This window comes from Coniosporium apollinis (genome assembly GCF_000281105.1).
Source record: "Coniosporium apollinis CBS 100218 chromosome Unknown supercont1.31, whole genome shotgun sequence".
NCBI classification, from domain to species: Eukaryota; Fungi; Ascomycota; class Dothideomycetes; genus Coniosporium; species Coniosporium apollinis.
This window is the reverse complement of record NW_006913293.1, coordinates 144,808-159,659: the sequence shown is the minus strand read 5'-3', so window position 1 is coordinate 159,659 and position 14,852 is coordinate 144,808. Positions and strand designations below refer to the sequence as shown.

At 56.0% G+C, this 14,852-nt stretch overlaps 5 protein-coding genes across 5 annotated transcripts; 1 reads left to right on the top strand and 4 right to left on the bottom strand.

Moving 5' to 3' along the window:
• Positions 1–509: 509 nt before the first annotated feature.
• W97_06104 (uncharacterized protein) lies at positions 510–4,180 on the bottom strand (the record flags this gene model as incomplete). The annotated part of the gene is made up of 4 exons (XM_007784115.1): positions 510–656; positions 725–916; positions 970–4,020; positions 4,073–4,180. The coding sequence occupies 4 exons, from the start codon at positions 4,178–4,180 to the stop codon at positions 510–512; spliced, it is 3,498 nt and encodes a 1,165-aa protein (XP_007782305.1).
• Positions 4,181–5,093: 913 nt separating this feature from the next.
• W97_06103 (uncharacterized protein) lies at positions 5,094–6,063 on the bottom strand (the record flags this gene model as incomplete). Its single annotated transcript, XM_007784114.1, has 3 exons — positions 5,094–5,120; positions 5,174–5,670; positions 5,724–6,063. The coding sequence occupies 3 exons, from the start codon at positions 6,061–6,063 to the stop codon at positions 5,094–5,096; spliced, it is 864 nt and encodes a 287-aa protein (XP_007782304.1).
• A 1,785-nt stretch (positions 6,064–7,848) lies between these two features.
• Positions 7,849–10,168, top strand: W97_06102 (uncharacterized protein; the record flags this gene model as incomplete). The annotated part of the gene is made up of 2 exons (XM_007784113.1): positions 7,849–7,996; positions 8,055–10,168. 2 exons carry the CDS (start codon positions 7,849–7,851, stop codon positions 10,166–10,168), a joined length of 2,262 nt encoding a protein of 753 aa, XP_007782303.1.
• Positions 10,169–10,443: 275 nt separating this feature from the next.
• W97_06101 (uncharacterized protein) lies at positions 10,444–12,189 on the bottom strand (the record flags this gene model as incomplete). The annotated part of the gene is made up of 1 exon (XM_007784112.1): positions 10,444–12,189. One exon carries the CDS (start codon positions 12,187–12,189, stop codon positions 10,444–10,446), a length of 1,746 nt encoding a protein of 581 aa, XP_007782302.1.
• Positions 12,190–12,643: 454 nt separating this feature from the next.
• Positions 12,644–13,849, bottom strand: W97_06100 (uncharacterized protein; the record flags this gene model as incomplete). The annotated part of the gene is made up of 1 exon (XM_007784111.1): positions 12,644–13,849. The coding sequence occupies one exon, from the start codon at positions 13,847–13,849 to the stop codon at positions 12,644–12,646; it is 1,206 nt and encodes a 401-aa protein (XP_007782301.1).
• Between the last annotated feature and the right edge of the window lie 1,003 nt (positions 13,850–14,852).

Here is a 14,852-nt window from a genome sequence, read left to right as displayed (position 1 = left end):
GGAGAAGCTGACGCATATATAAGCACCGTGGGGTGGGCTTTGTTTCTTGCTACCGTGGGTCTAGACCATTGCAGCACCGGGATAATTCGTGAATATCTCTTTGTGGGAATAGATAGCGCATGAAGAGGAAGGGGTTGATACACCAAAATCGTCCCAAATCAGTGTCTCAGATCATCAGCACGCCGCAGAAAGCTCCTCGGGATGTCTCTATATGCTAGAAGCTTGCCACCAACGCCTCGCCCTAAGCAATGCACCAAAGCGTCCTCCTTCCGAATGCAAGCAGTCCCTGCATAGCCGGTCGAACTCGAGGGGTCCGCAGACATGGGTGTTCCAAGCGACGCCAGGAGCCAAACAACGTGACTGAAGCCTGATCAAGGGTGGCCGTAGCGTGTGGCATCATCAGTCGAACCTATCTTTGAGCACTTGTACTAGATCTCCTGGTAGATATCGGCAATAGCAAGCATTCGTCTCCAGCAAACCGATCTCAAGTCGGAAAACGGAATTCGAGACTAGCCGCCGAAAGGCAACGTCGTCTGCCCGCGCTCCGGATCGCTCATCTTGATGATCTTGACATCGTTCGCCATATTTGCATTGCCCATAGCTTGCGGGGTAATGAAGACAAACTGTCTGCTGACAGCCGCGCGGGCAGCTTCGATCTGCGAAGAATATTAGCACTTCGTCTTACATGGTCTGAAGTAGATACGAAAGCAAGGGGAACACTCACAATCATCCTCATGCTGACATCCCGGTTCACGTTGTCCATGAAGACGTCGAACTCGTCGAGGCAGCGGATGGGTGAGCCCATGGCATCCCAGAGGGACAGAAGAAGGCAAATGGTTGAGAAGGACTTCTCGCCGCCGGAAAGCGTCTTGGTCTGTCGACCTTTGTCGCTGGCTTTGGTGATGTCTGGTTCCACCTTAGAGGTCGTCAGCTCCTCCACCAGTACCCTGACAAATGGAGAGTACTCACCTGTATATCCAGCAATTTATTAACATGGTCCACATTCAGCGACCCCCTAAATTTGCGCTCAGCAAGCAAGTACGCAAACGTCACCCTCGCACGATTAGCAATGTAGTGCCTGAATTTGTTCCACCGCACCCTCCGACGGCTGTTAGCGTATTTGAGACTCTGCACAACCTTCTCGACGACTCTCAGGCGGCGAAGCGCGGTCTCGTAAATTGCACTCGCTTCTAGAGCCCGTGTCGCCAGTTCTTCTCGCGTGCCGCCGAGTCGTCGCTGCGCTTCGTCGCGCTCGTTGATGAGTCTTTCCAGTTTCTTGTCGAGGCTGTTTGTCGTCTCGTTTGGATCGACGGGCACGCGGACCCCGCCGGAGACCTGTCGAGCCTGGCCGTCGAACTCGGTCACCCTGTCGGCTTGCTCTTGGCGCCTTTCTTCGAAGGCTTGCTTGTTTAGCCTCGCATCGTCGGTGGCTTGAAGCGCGCGGTTCTTGTCGTAAAGTGCTTTTTGGCGCTTTTCAGAGAGCTGTTGTACTTTCAGGCTGACCTTGTTTAGATGTTCATCGATGGTGGTTATCTCAGTTTGGATCTCGTCCATCTGAGTCTTGAGCTCTCGCTGCTTCTGGTTGATCCTGTCTCGCTGATCCACAGCATCTTGGAAGGCGTTCTCCTGAAACTCTTCTCCTTCCTGGGTTTCCTGCAACTGCGTCTCCAGTGCTTCGATCTTGCCATCGGACGGCATTTCCGCCTCGAGTTCGTCGTTAAGCCGCTCCCACAGCTCGTCAGCTTGCTGCGACCGTAATTGAAGATCCTTTTGCTGCCGTCTGTGCTGTACAAGCGCTTGATCGCACTGTTTCACAGCAATCCGCGCCTCCCTCAGAGCTTGTTCAGCTTCACTAAGCGCGCGACGCAGGTGCTGCAGCTTCTCAGTCTCTAGCTGTACCTGAGCCTCGACGTCAGTCTGCATGCGAGGCCGCTTGGTGTACGCGGCAACAGGGTCGATCTTCTCGCTGCCCGCGCCCGAATACGTGAGTCGGAGGCCCCAGCCGCGTTTCGACTCGTCGTTGAGACACATGCACACTTTGACATTGACTGGTCGCGCGCCGCTGTACATGAAGTCCATCGCGTCTCGCCGCTTCTCGATCAACACGGTCTGCTCAATCGATTGGTTGATGATTAGCTGGTTGCGGACTGCGTCGTTGTCGAATTTTAGGACTCGCATCCAAGTGTCTAGATGGGCCTCGGGTTCGTTCCTGGAAGTGTCGATTGGAGTGCTCTTGCCGATAAAGATGGTCGAGTGGCATTGAGTTCGCTGCATGAGACCTGATAGTAGAGTTTGGTCTTGCTTGCTGGTGACGACAAAAGCGTTGAGGTGGGCGCCGAGTGACGATTCGAGCACGGAAGACCACTGTGGTCTGAGTAGTCTTATGTGGCGGCCTAAGGGACCCGCTGGCTTCTCGAGAAATCCTCGCTCGTTCTCAATCGCGCGGAGAAGCGTTCCCAGCTTGGGGTCGTACGCGTTCATCCACTGCCCCTGACCCTGGGTAAGATTGCGAATGAGCGCTTGGCATTCTTGAACCTCCTGTTCCTTTGCAAGCTTAGAAGGTTCCAACTGCCTGACTCTTTGTTGAGCCTGCGTACGGTTTTCCTCCAAGCGTTCAACACCTTGGCCATGCGCCTCAAACTCGGCTTTTGCCTCGTCTGCTGCTACTCTCGCATCCTGGATCTCCTCCAATTTTTGAGTGTGGCTGACTCCGCTGGCACCCTCCCGCCGCTGCCTTTCGTCGGCAATCTCTTTCCGAATCTTGGCCATGGCCGCCTTACTCTGCCGAAGCTCGCCGCCGATGTCGCGTTGCTGCAACAGCGTGGACCTCAGCTCTTCCTTGTTGCTGTCGAACTGTTCCTTAACCTGGTTCAGCCTTTCCTCGGGCTCTTCCTTACCGGCGCGGATTTGAATCTCCTCTTCCTGCATCTTGTCTAGCACTTGAGCCGCGCGATCGTAAGTGTCGGATGCGCGATCAGCCTCCCTGGCGCACTGAGCAACTTTGTCGCTCTCCTGCTGTATCTGCTGGTCGATTTCCCGGAGTTTTTGTTCTTGTTCTTCGACCTGCGCCCAGGCCATCTGATGGCCGTAGTTGTCGATTTTTCGCTGCAAGGCTTGCTGCCTGTCGGCATGCTCCATCTTTTTCATCGCATCATCCTTCTTCTTGGCGAAGGCCTTGACATCCTCCTCTCTGGCGACCAGCTTGACTTCTGACTCGTCGAGTCTCTGCTCGATCTCTCGGTAGCTGTGGTCCAGTTCTTCGAGCTGCGTCCCCTTGATGAAGAATTTGTATTTGTCGCGCGGATTTGAGTGATTGAGGAACTGCCTTGCCATGTCCTGAGACAGCACGTTCATCGGATTGTCGATTTGTAGCTGATAATGATCGAGTATGTCGTTCAAATCAGCTCGTTTGCTCGAGATAAGCTTGTCCTTTGCATTCTTGAGCTTGAATCCACTGCCGCCATTGCGGGAGAAGTGCCGCTCGACAATGATCGACTTCCCATAGATATCCGACTTAAAGGCATTGGGCCCCTGATTCTTAATCTTGACGCTCAACGTGGCATGTTCCTGGCCCTCCTTGACAAAGCTCTTCAGGTTCTGCCCCCTATTCGTAGACGTAGCCTTCGCACCGAGACACAGCGTTAACGCCGTCAACACCGCGCTCTTCCCACTACCATTGTGTCCAATGATAAAGTTGATGAGCGGGCCGAAATGGACCTCCAGCTTAGAGTGGCACATGAAGTTGTAGCATCTGACTTCCTCGATGATGGCGCTCTCGGCGGGCATGTTCTGCGCCTGCTTGCGCTCCCGCATTCTGTCGTAGACATATCTCTGCGTCGCCTGGATGTCGCCTTCTTCTTCTAGCTCGTCGATATCTGTGTCCTCCTCTTCTTCTTCTTCTTCCTCGGACTCGCTAATGGTGTAGCCATCCCGTCGATCCCCGCGTTCGTCGCTCCGGTCGGAGGAGTATGGATCGGATGTGTCGTCTTCGTTGGCGACGGCTAGGCGCTGCTTTTTGTTCTGCGCTTCTGTCAGTGTCGCAGCGCAGCTAATCGAGGCCCGGTTGACGTACAGATGCCCGCCGAGCATTGGACGACGATGCCTGAACGTCGTATAGCTCCGATACGTCGTCCTCGATCGCTGCCCTCGCGCGCTTCGATGGTATTCTGGGGCCCACCATGCTGTCAACCGTTCTTCGGCAAAGACTGAGGCTGAGCCTGACTGCGACTTTTTGCGACGCGCTCAAAGTGACGGCGACGCGACTCCGGGGTTCTGACGCTAGCGGATAAGGCTACCTAAAATCCGGGTGGTCCGAGCTTTTTGTAAACTGAATACAGTGACAGAAAGGACTGAATGTTGCTAAAGTCGTGTAGGCGGAAAAGGGCTCCGGGTTGATTGGCACATCGAGTTTCCTCGGCGCGTCTCGAATGGGAAACTGACCTCACGCGCCGACAAGTTGGCTTAGGAGCGGCGGTGCCGAGGACTTGAGCCGGTTTTGTGAGGTATCACACATAGAAGTCAATCAGCCACGGGGAGTTTACTCTGCTGTCGGCTTTTCAAGGTTGCTCGAGGTTCGGAACGGAGATCACGGGCAGTGTGACTAGATGGATCTTGGTCCGCGGTGGTGACATCCACACCAGAAGATGTTAGAGCCAGTATCGGCAAGGACCCATTCAGTGAAAACGTGGATAATGCTCGCTTTTAATTGCAGCACTAAAGCAAATCTGGAGAACCCCGTCTAAAAAGCCTCCCACATCGGTCAGAGCCGTGACCAGTGTACTCTTATACCGCCATTCACGCCCGACATGACGAGGGAAATCCATCGCTCAGCTATCACACAAGTGACTCCAGATCCACGACGAGAGGAAAGAGCGGTTGAGGCTTCTCCTAGTATGCTGCCCACCATCCACGACAGCAGCCAGAGCAACCCAAACACCCAACACATGATATAAAAAGCGGGACTGAGGAGGAGAGCGGTTGCGACAGGAAGAACCTGATGGTATATGACGAAGGCTATCGGCAGAGAATCGGCATAAAGGACGCGGAGGGATGTGGGTCTAAATGAGGTCGTGATCGTAAACGCTGCCGTTTCCCTAATAGCCACGGTCTGGGTTTGCGACCTTGGCTATGTTAGCGTTCTGTCTCGACCCTCCATCACAGAAGTCAGACTTACCCTCAGGATTCTTCGAGAATAGTCTTGGTTGTCCGCAATACTGCCATCGCTCTGCCGCCTGTGCATCATCGCTTCTGGATCAAGGCGCGCGTCGTTGAGTGAGGAGTGACTGGTGCCGGGAGGCTTGCCGCCAATGAATTCGTTGGCCGCAGCGTTACGCTTGTACTCCTCTTCCACTGCCTTCCGTTTCCGTTGGCGGAGGAAGAAGTAGACACCGCCCACGATCGCAGCGATTACGACTACACCGACAACGACGCCTGCGGCGATGCCGGCGGTGTTGGGGCCGCTGGATTCAGATTTCGACCCGGTTTGGGTAGGTTCTGAGCCCGGTACGGTCACGACTACCGTTGGACCACCAAGTGTCACGGCGGGGGTCGAAGCTGTTTGAGGCGCTGCCGTAGACGCGACCACTGCTGAGGAGGCCTCTGGCTCGTAATGCTCGATCTGGTTCTTCGTGATGCCAGTGAGATATACGATCCACTTGCTAGGCCCACCGCCTTGAAAGTCACATGTTAGCCTGTGAGCGAAACTCAACACAAGGGCGCCTTACAAGGGAGAGCGCCAAATCCGTTACACGGCGTGTTGCATTCGTTTACGTCCACTTCGCTGTCTCTAGGTGGTTTTAAATCTCCACACCAGCAGTTACTCCCATCCACCATAGCCATAACTGGCTTGCTGAGCTGGAGACACATCCGCTGACATATGCCGTCGGTCTGATACTGGTGGGTCCCCTGGTCCACCAGAGGCTCGGACCGCGAGAAGCAGCCTACCTGCGTTGGCGTGTTCGCGAGGCCCGTGTACGTTGGTGTCGGCATGCTTAATATCTGTCCAGATGCGAATGATATGATAGAGGCTGCCGCGAGAGCGGACTTGAGGATCGAGGTGACCATGGTGGCGAGGGATTTCTTTGAGGATGGCACTTGACAAAGAGCTGGTGTCGGCGGCAATGCCTCGCAAGTTCCAGACCTGCGCCAGGCACGTCGCTAGTGGTGGCTCTGGTCGTAAGGATGTAGTAGCGACAGTGTACCGAAAGCCTGTCGCTATGAAGCTGCTTCGACTGGGACCTTGAGGTGAGGTGTCGAGATCTTCACCTGCCGACCGAACGGTGGTTGAAGGCCTTTGTCCTACGCGTCACAGCTGGTGAATGACAGCTGCCGAGGTGTAGATTTGCAACAGCAAAACAACGATGGCGGCGGGACTGAGATATCGAAACCAGTTCGATGGTTGCTTCGGGGTCGTCGACTTCGCAGCGTGCGGGCAGCTCGGTCGACTGCTCCTTAGTTTGGGCGTACCCGTTTCAGGTTGAGCGGAACCCCCCCTTGGGATGTCGAGGAATGTGTAACAACAGGTGTAAAGACTGCGTTCGGGTTCGAGAGAGAGCGTAGTTGAAATCGAAGAACAGAACGAGCGTGGAGTCGACGACGGAATGGATAGAGTAAACGCCGCGATGAAGACGAAGTGCAACGAAAGGCTTGGACGACCCGACGAGAGCCCTGGAGCTTCAGGAGATGGGCTACCAGGGTGCGGCGTCACGCTCCAATTTCCGCACAGACACGGTGATAGCCAGGTACACAGCGCTAGCAGCGTCAACCATGTCAAACAGCCATGTCAACCGCGGGAGTTTCCCGGCCGAATCAAAAGCCACCGCTCCCGACCGCCGAGAACGACTTCACAACACACATCTTGGCGTAAAGCACGTATTTTTGGCGCTCTGTCGTGGCTTCTAACGGCAATCCGATAGAGCTATGCAGATCTACTACCTCCGTTTATATCGCACGCTCTTTGGTGACACTTGTCGTGGACATTGCTGTATGCCAGCTCGATCTGTCCACCAGAGGTACCCTACCTTGTAGACATGAGATAGGTGACAAAAACCTAGACTCTCCGTGGCCTTCCTTGTTTGGCGGAGAGGCTGTCACGCAGAGGCTTTTGTCACTCCCCCCACGGCGACGCTTCCCCTACCAGCATGGATACGCTGTTAGAGCTAAGTCGCTGCCACAAGAAAGACCCGAAAATCTACTCTGGCAGCAGCTGGCACACATGCGGTTCGTCCCGTTGCGCTATTCCCACGACGTTTAGTGGAGCAACAGCGCTGTTACGGAGGGAGCTGTTAGCATTCCACATAAGGTAGCAACAGTACGCAGTATATTATCAGTGCCTCAATCTCTCATGCCATTCACGGACGCTGCGAGCCCTTGACCATGTCGTTACTTCTGTTCGAGTGAACCACCCACCGGGCCTTGCTGGTCTTCCGCCTTGCGCATGACCGGGACGCCGGAAACAGACTATGAAACAATGCCCAGCTGTCTCTCCAGGCGACGTGAAAACTACTGCATTTCAAGCTGGGATGCCCGACTGGGTGTAGTTTCAGAACAGCTTAGTAAGCCTCCGCCCGGGCATCGAGCTGTAACTTTACCGCGATGCTACCTACTCCACCTCAAAGCTCGACCCAGAAATGCTCGCAACACTGCTCGTTCATGTCAACCCGCCCTGCTGCCTCACGCCGAGCAGCTCAATGCCTCAAAGCCGCTGCCGGAAACCACGTATGGATTAGCGATGAGCTGCTCGCCGACGCTTTCCACCGCTTCGCCCGGTCCTCGACCGCCAGCTCCAAGCGCTATGGCAGTAATGTTCCGGGGCCATTGGAGGCTCGGAGAAGGTTGGCCAAACGTCGTATGATGGGCCTCGCGACAGCAGGAGGAGGGGGAGCGGTGCCCGACTTCGGCGCGCTCTTTGGGGCTGGCAAGCAACCAGACATGCCCTGGAAGTGGGAAGCACCAGCTCGGGTTGCGCAGGCCCCGAAACAGGCTCCAAAGCAATCGCGTGCGTACATCGGCTCACATCAGTCCATTTGTGACGACGAGGGATTGATTCTGTATAGCATCGAAACTTTCCAAGCTGCCCCAATGGCTCCTAAAGTCCAATCAGTTCGCCGTTGACTTAAACCCACCGCAAGAGATCGATCCTCTCTCAAGCTTCGAGAAGCGGCTGCGCAAAGCCTCCGACATCGACCAGATACGAGCGTTGATGCGCGATTTCAAGGCTCACGAAGCGCATACCGGACTGTTCAGCCGGATGGCCTTTGAGCGTCTGTGCGGGAGAGTATCTTTCGAGATCCTCGTTGAGTTCGTACAAGATCCGATGTTGAGTCTTCCTGAGGCCAACTTGTTGCGGAAGCTGGTCAGACAGGCCTTAAAGATTGGATTATCGGCGCAACAGTACGGCCTCCTTGTTTCCACTCTCGAGAGCGCACTCGTCCTCGGCACAGTAGAAGACGCTAGCATCATCGACTTTCTGGACAGAATCAAAGCTCTGTCAAAGCTGGCTTACAAGGGTGGCTGGTACGACCGACGCGTGCACGCAATACAGGGAACCGACGCGTTGCTGGCCGAAAACGAGCAGTTAAACGCTTTAGCGAGGACCTATACATCGATCTGGCGCGGATTGTGTTCGTGCCGAATACGGTCGACTGACGACATAGGTGCAGGTGTGCTCCAAAGGCTTGCATGGGACGTCTCCTTCGTTCCGCGCGGGCTTATGCCAGCAGACGTGAAAATGGCTATCTACCGGTCCGCGTTTCCTTCGGAAAAAGAACACCCAGAGCCTCCGATGTGCGAGCGGCTGGTCGCTTGGGTTCGCCAGTCCTCTCAGTCGGTAGAGGGCAATGATGCGCTTCGAGCCGTCGTGGTTGACGTTCTACGTGAGGCAACTCCTACTGCTATTCACGACTGGAAAACATCTGTCACTCTATCCATAGCTGAGGATGCAATGGCGAGTGACCCCGACGAACCCTCGTCGGGACTGGTCCTTGACTCGTGGCTAGCATCTCTACGGAAATGCTGGCATCTAAGAGAGCCGTCGGACTGGTACCCTGTGTATGACACGATAGCGTCTCGACTTCCGCCTGTCATGATTGTTCATCATCTGTCCACTACAACCGAAGTAGACGCCGCCCGCATTGTGCTCCGGCACTGGATCGCTTCGATCTTAGCACCTGCAGTATTCAAGAGGTCAGCGGAACGCTTTGAGCACTACCTGGCTAGGCATGCCAACGCTCGTTTTCGACAGGCCGTACCCCGTACGTACCTTGTCCGAGCATTAGTAGAGCCGTACTATGATTCAGGAAGAGAAAAAGACGACGCCCTTCGCAATGCCCTTCTCATGGTTAAGGGGTTGTTCCAGCAGCTCGACCACTATCGGCTTCGCCCTAAATCAGACCGAGATCCTGAGAATGAGGCTTACTTCAGCAGAGACGCCGCCATAGTAGCAGTCCGAACGCACTTCCAGAGTAACCCCGTAGGAGCTGCAGCGCTGTCATCACAACTAATGAGTTCCTGGCTCGACACCGTGCCGGATCTCGACATCCGCGCCGTCGACGGCGGTCTCCGCTACATCACCGAACTCACCGACCTGCTCAACGACATCGCCATCAGATCATCCAAGGCAGCCGCGACCTCCGCATGCGCCGCCTCGTCCGAGCCCCCAGAACCCTGGCACGACCTCGTCCACATCCTTGCCTTCGCCTTCGCCCACGACGCGCGCTACACGCAACGTCAAAGCTTCCGCCGCGTCTACGACTGCTACCGCTTCCTGCGCACCCGCAAGGGAAAGCGAGGCCTGCAGCCCATGCTCACGAAAGCGCTTGTCTGGGCTGGAGTCATCCGCCCGCTGCAAGAGGACCAGTGGGTTAGTACCGTCAAGTTCACCTGGATACTGCGTCAGGTACGGGAGGTTGAGGGCGACGCGGTGGCGGATCAGCTGGACGCGCTTGTGTATCAGTTGCGGGGACAGTTCATTGAGAAGGCTGCGAGGGAGGGGAAGGGGAAGGGGCTGGAGGTTGAGCCGAGGGATGGTACTGAGGAGGGGCAGCAGCGGTGGAGGGAGAGGAAACGGCAGAAGTTTAGGCAGGGGGTGTGGGTGATACCCAGGACGCGGGGGAAGGGAAGCGGCTCCGGTCGAACCGTCTTGCAAGAGTTGGAAGACGTAGCCGCTTGAACAGGAGATGCTACTCTGGGCCTGCTGCACAAGCACCGAACAACAATTTACCATGAAACCCAGCCAGTGGTGACTTTCTAAATGATGTCATATCCGCAATCAGTATCACAACACAACGATGAACGTCGCCATCAGTCCAAACTCCAAGTACCAGCCATCCCATTCCCGGCTCAACTGCCGCGAAACCCGACCCAGCCAAACACCTCTAAAACAACATCCAGCCGTTCGCTCCATACCGCTCTCGGACGCGGCCCTGCCAATCCAGGCGAACCCTCCTAGCTACCCCTCCGATACCTCTCCCTCAACGCCTCAACCTCCCTCTGCATCGCCTCCATCTCCGCCAAGATATCACTCCCACTCGCGGCACCAGCCTTCCGCGCTTCCTCGACCGCAGCCCCTCCAACCCCTTGAACACCGCCTCCATTCCCAGCACCCAACGGCGCATACTCATTCCTTAAACTCGACGCACTCGCCCCGCTGGCTCTCCGCCCACCGTCAAGACTACCCCTCAGCACCTCGGCGCTCGGCCGCCGCGACTCCTCCGGCGACCGGGAGAGGTCGATGGAGGATTTGCTGGAGCCGCGGCGCGGAGGTGGGGGCGCGGGGGCGGCTTTTGCGGAGGCGGAGGCGGAGGCGCTGGAGGAGTGGCGGGCGAGTGAGGTGGGCGGGTAGGAAGGCGATGGACCGGGAAGATCGGTGGTTGAGGGGGCGGTGGGTTTGGGTGTTGTGGATGCGCTGGTGGCAGCGGCGGCTGTTCGGCGGGCTGGGGGCGGCGTTGGGGCTTTGGTTGAGTGGGTGGATGGGAGAGCTTCTGGAGGTGCGGTTTCTTGTGCTTGAGGAGGCGGTGTGGGAGTGGGGTTGCTTGATAGGCGGTCTGGGCCTAGCGGTTTGCGTTGGCTTTGCCGGCGAGCTAAGGGTGGAGTGGGTGGCTTCTTGCGCTGTGCTGACGGAACTTCTTCTATTGGAGGAGGGGTTGCGGTGACTTCAGGACCGGCGATCTGCGCGACATTTTCTGCTTCTGGAAGCGGTGGCTGGACGTCAGGATTGAAATGCGCAGGCGGAGGTGGCGGAAGTGGCTTGTTCAGGTCCGACGATGTTCTTTGAAGCGGCGGTAAGGGTTTACTGGCGTCTATGGGAGAAGGCGGCTGGACGCCTGGAGAGGAGACGGATAGCGAAAAGTCGGAGAACGAGACGATCTGCGGCGCCCGCTGCTGCACAAGCTTGCCGTGTCTGCGTTTGCCAGTCGGCGGCGGTGGCTTCTTCTTCTTGTCCGGTCTCCGGCCCTCGCCCATCAGGTTGGAGCTTTCGTCGTCATCGGTGATGGATAATTCGTACGATGTCCTAGGCGACTCGAGCTGTGGTTCCTGCACCGGTTCAAAAATCGATTGCCTAGAGACGGAGGAGGTGTCTGTGCTACTGCTGCTGTCTCCTCCTATCCCACTCTGTGACCGGTGGTGGGTCGAGACGGATGGGACGGCCGTCGAGTAGGCGGATGCGGATGAACCTGCACTTCCGGTCATCAGGAGCCTCTTGAACGAATCGACGTCCATGGAGCCTTTCCCAGCACCGGGTCCAATCTGATCCGCAGTGCCCCGCTCCGATGTGGCTGCAGCCTCCCTGTGTTGTGGAGTTTGGCTCGACGAAGGCTCTGTTGTCGCTAACGTCTTCGAGAACGGGTTTGTGGGTGCAGCTGGAGCTGTGACCGCTGGCCCGATGCTGCCGGAGTTCCTTCGTGTATTCTGGATCAGCTCCTCATCCTCGGTGCTTTCTCCTCCCTCCGAGCTCTTGCCAAACGGATCGTCCTGTGGATTGCCACTGTTTTCCGGTGACAGTGTCCGTATGGGCGGCGGTGGCGAGCCGTTATGCTGTCCGCTAGACAAACGCCGTACAAGAGGATTGTTCGGAGGTGGACTAGACACTTGCGGCGGAGAGCGCGGAGGTGATGTTATGCGGACTTTCTTTGTCTTGGTCGCCGAAGACCGAGGTATTTCTGGTGCATTGTCATTCCCCGAGTATTCCATACGTCGAAAACGGGCTGTATACCCTCATCCAAAGCAGGTATGTGCCGGTGGGCGTTTGCTATCTGGTGGAGAGGGTCTGGGGTTGGTGCTGTTGAAGCGGGCTGTTGGGTAGAACGACGAAACGGGTTTCCCGACATGGTGACAGCTTAGAGACGACTGGGCATTGCATCTATTGTCTATGTACATTAAACTGAGGTGCGAGAGCTGCGGTCAGCTCAAGTGGGCGGATGTTGTTCCTGGAGCTTGCCCCGGTGAGGATCGCCCAACCCTTGATCAAATCCTTGGTCGGCAACTCACATCGCACCGCCCCCGCCTGGTCAACTCCGTCCATCAAGCTTCAGCCTGTTCACTTCGACATTTCATCTTACAGCTGGCCATGATTAACCACACAGCAGAATGAACTCTATGAGCTGTCCATTTCAGCTGGGATGGTCTACTGCTTACTGCCCCACCATCAATCGACATAGACATGCCATCCGAACTCCTTCCCGAACCATCTCCTCGCGAGCTTCGCACCGCTCTCCGTGGGTTGACTGAAAGCCACTTCGTCCTTCGGGATCTTAGCACCGTAGAGGAAGCTGCCGGCAGCGCAATCCAACAGCCTCGCCGCAATCCCCTTCTGCCGGTGCGAGTTTGAGGTCCATATCCGGGAGATACCCACCATAGCTGGATCGATCCCAGTGCTCGCGGAGATGGAAGAACTCTGAGCTGTAGCCCCAATCACCGCTGCGGACGCGTTTGGCTCATTCGGTTCCTCGACCCGGTGAGCCTCGGAGATCCGCTCCGCAAGACACAGGCCGACGCATTTCCGGCCTTGTATGTACAGGAATACCTTGAAGCGTGCAGCCTTGGATGTGTTGTCCTGTCGCGAGGTTGAAGATCCAGATGTGCTGCCACCTTCGCCGCTGGAGGGCTGCGGACACGGCACAGAGACGCGACTCCAGAGCTTCTCGTCTTCGACCCCTACTGCCGAAAGCTCGGTATTGACCAGCTCCAGGACCTTTTTTGCCTTGTTGCGTTTTGCCAGCGTGTGTTTCCTATCCACAACCACGACAAAGCTGCCGCTGTCGCCCGCCCAGACCTTCTCGGTGGTCAAGGGATCATCGAATGCTTTGCCAATGTCGACGCCTCCTACGTTCATGGCGTGGAACTTCCTGTGTAGTGCCGCGTCCTCGTTGTTCGAAGGTATATATTCCATGCCGCAGGTCTTGCATGCTTTCCGGATGTCTCCGCCAAGGTCAATCTGCATCTGGGTAAGGCGCCGTCTCTTCTTAAGCTCCTTCCCAGGCGGTGTCTTTAGAACATTGTCGCTTCGCTCGCTAAGTGGTCTCGCATTTGGCTTGGATTTTAACGTGCTTCGTTTCGAGAGCGCGAAGACGGACTTGCGCTTTGGTGGGAGAGGAGACAATCGGAGCTGTGGAGGAGACGATGGTGGGGTTGAGGTGCATGCTGCGTCGTCCGAGAACAGAGCTGGCTGTTTCCTGAGTGGACTCGAGGAGACGATGCTGGTCGAATCTATAGCAGCCAAATACGCGTCTTCGGTCTCCGCAGCGTCTCGCTCAGGCGTCGCGTCCGTTCTCGTGCTGTCGAGACGTCTGCGTTTGGTAGGCGGCTCATCGCTGCGCGTCGTAAAAGCACGTAGTCGAGAGTATGTTCGCATAGTCTCAAGGGTGGTGTTACCTCTTGAGTAATGAGTGAACTGTATGGTAAGAAGGTGCGAAATCGTAACGCGCTAGAGGACGCGTTGAGGTGTTCCATATCGATAGCGGAACACGTCGGGTTCCCTAGTTTGAGCGGCACGTGACTGCCAACTCTCACGAACGCTTGGTACGGGTTCTCTACACGGTGACTCTGCCACCCTTAAGACCACTGTGTGCCGTTAAAACATCCATAGCGGTTTGTGATATTTGCACTGTCCAGAATGTTTTCTGGCCTTACAGACTTACTCACTACGGCATAGCCACGAGCCTCGTCGTTCCAAATGTGTCTAATCAATATTTCTGTCAGCGTTGCAGGTGACTGTTTAAGGCCAGCAGAGTAATCGACCCCAATGACTGAAAAACTCTCTGAGTCCGTCCTTCGTTAGCCTTCGTGAAACAATGCTCTCCTTGGTCCTCGACTGATGAGTCATTCCTGACACGAAGAATATATATCAGACCGGATGTTCCATGGCAAGATCGAAATTTCTAGGACCACAAGACGATTACTGGTCTATCGAGTCAAATTAAGGCGATGTCTCCCAAGGTTGGTACATCAAATGTGGCGAACGAAGTTGTTTCCGTAGCTGTAGTGGTGGATGAGGTGAGCATACTCTTCTAGCTTTCGGAGTTGTGGTAAAATGTCAAGTCAACTGCCTGTCAATCTCCAACACGGCAGAATGGACACTCGTTGCCAATGAAGCCGGAAGGCACACAGGATGCAAACGATCTCCAAGGCTCCAATATTTGAGTCCTTTCGGCATCCAACCGATCTCCAAGTCTCTTCGTCCGACCCTCGTTCTCTGAGTCTTTCATCCTAGAACTCGTGCAACTTCGTGTCCCTCGCACCTAACTGCGATCGCTCCACCATCCTACATACTAACAACCCCCCCACACAGGCCCCCTTATGCGCCCCTCCCCCCTTCCCACCCACCCCTCAACACCGCATAAACCTCCAAATCCAAC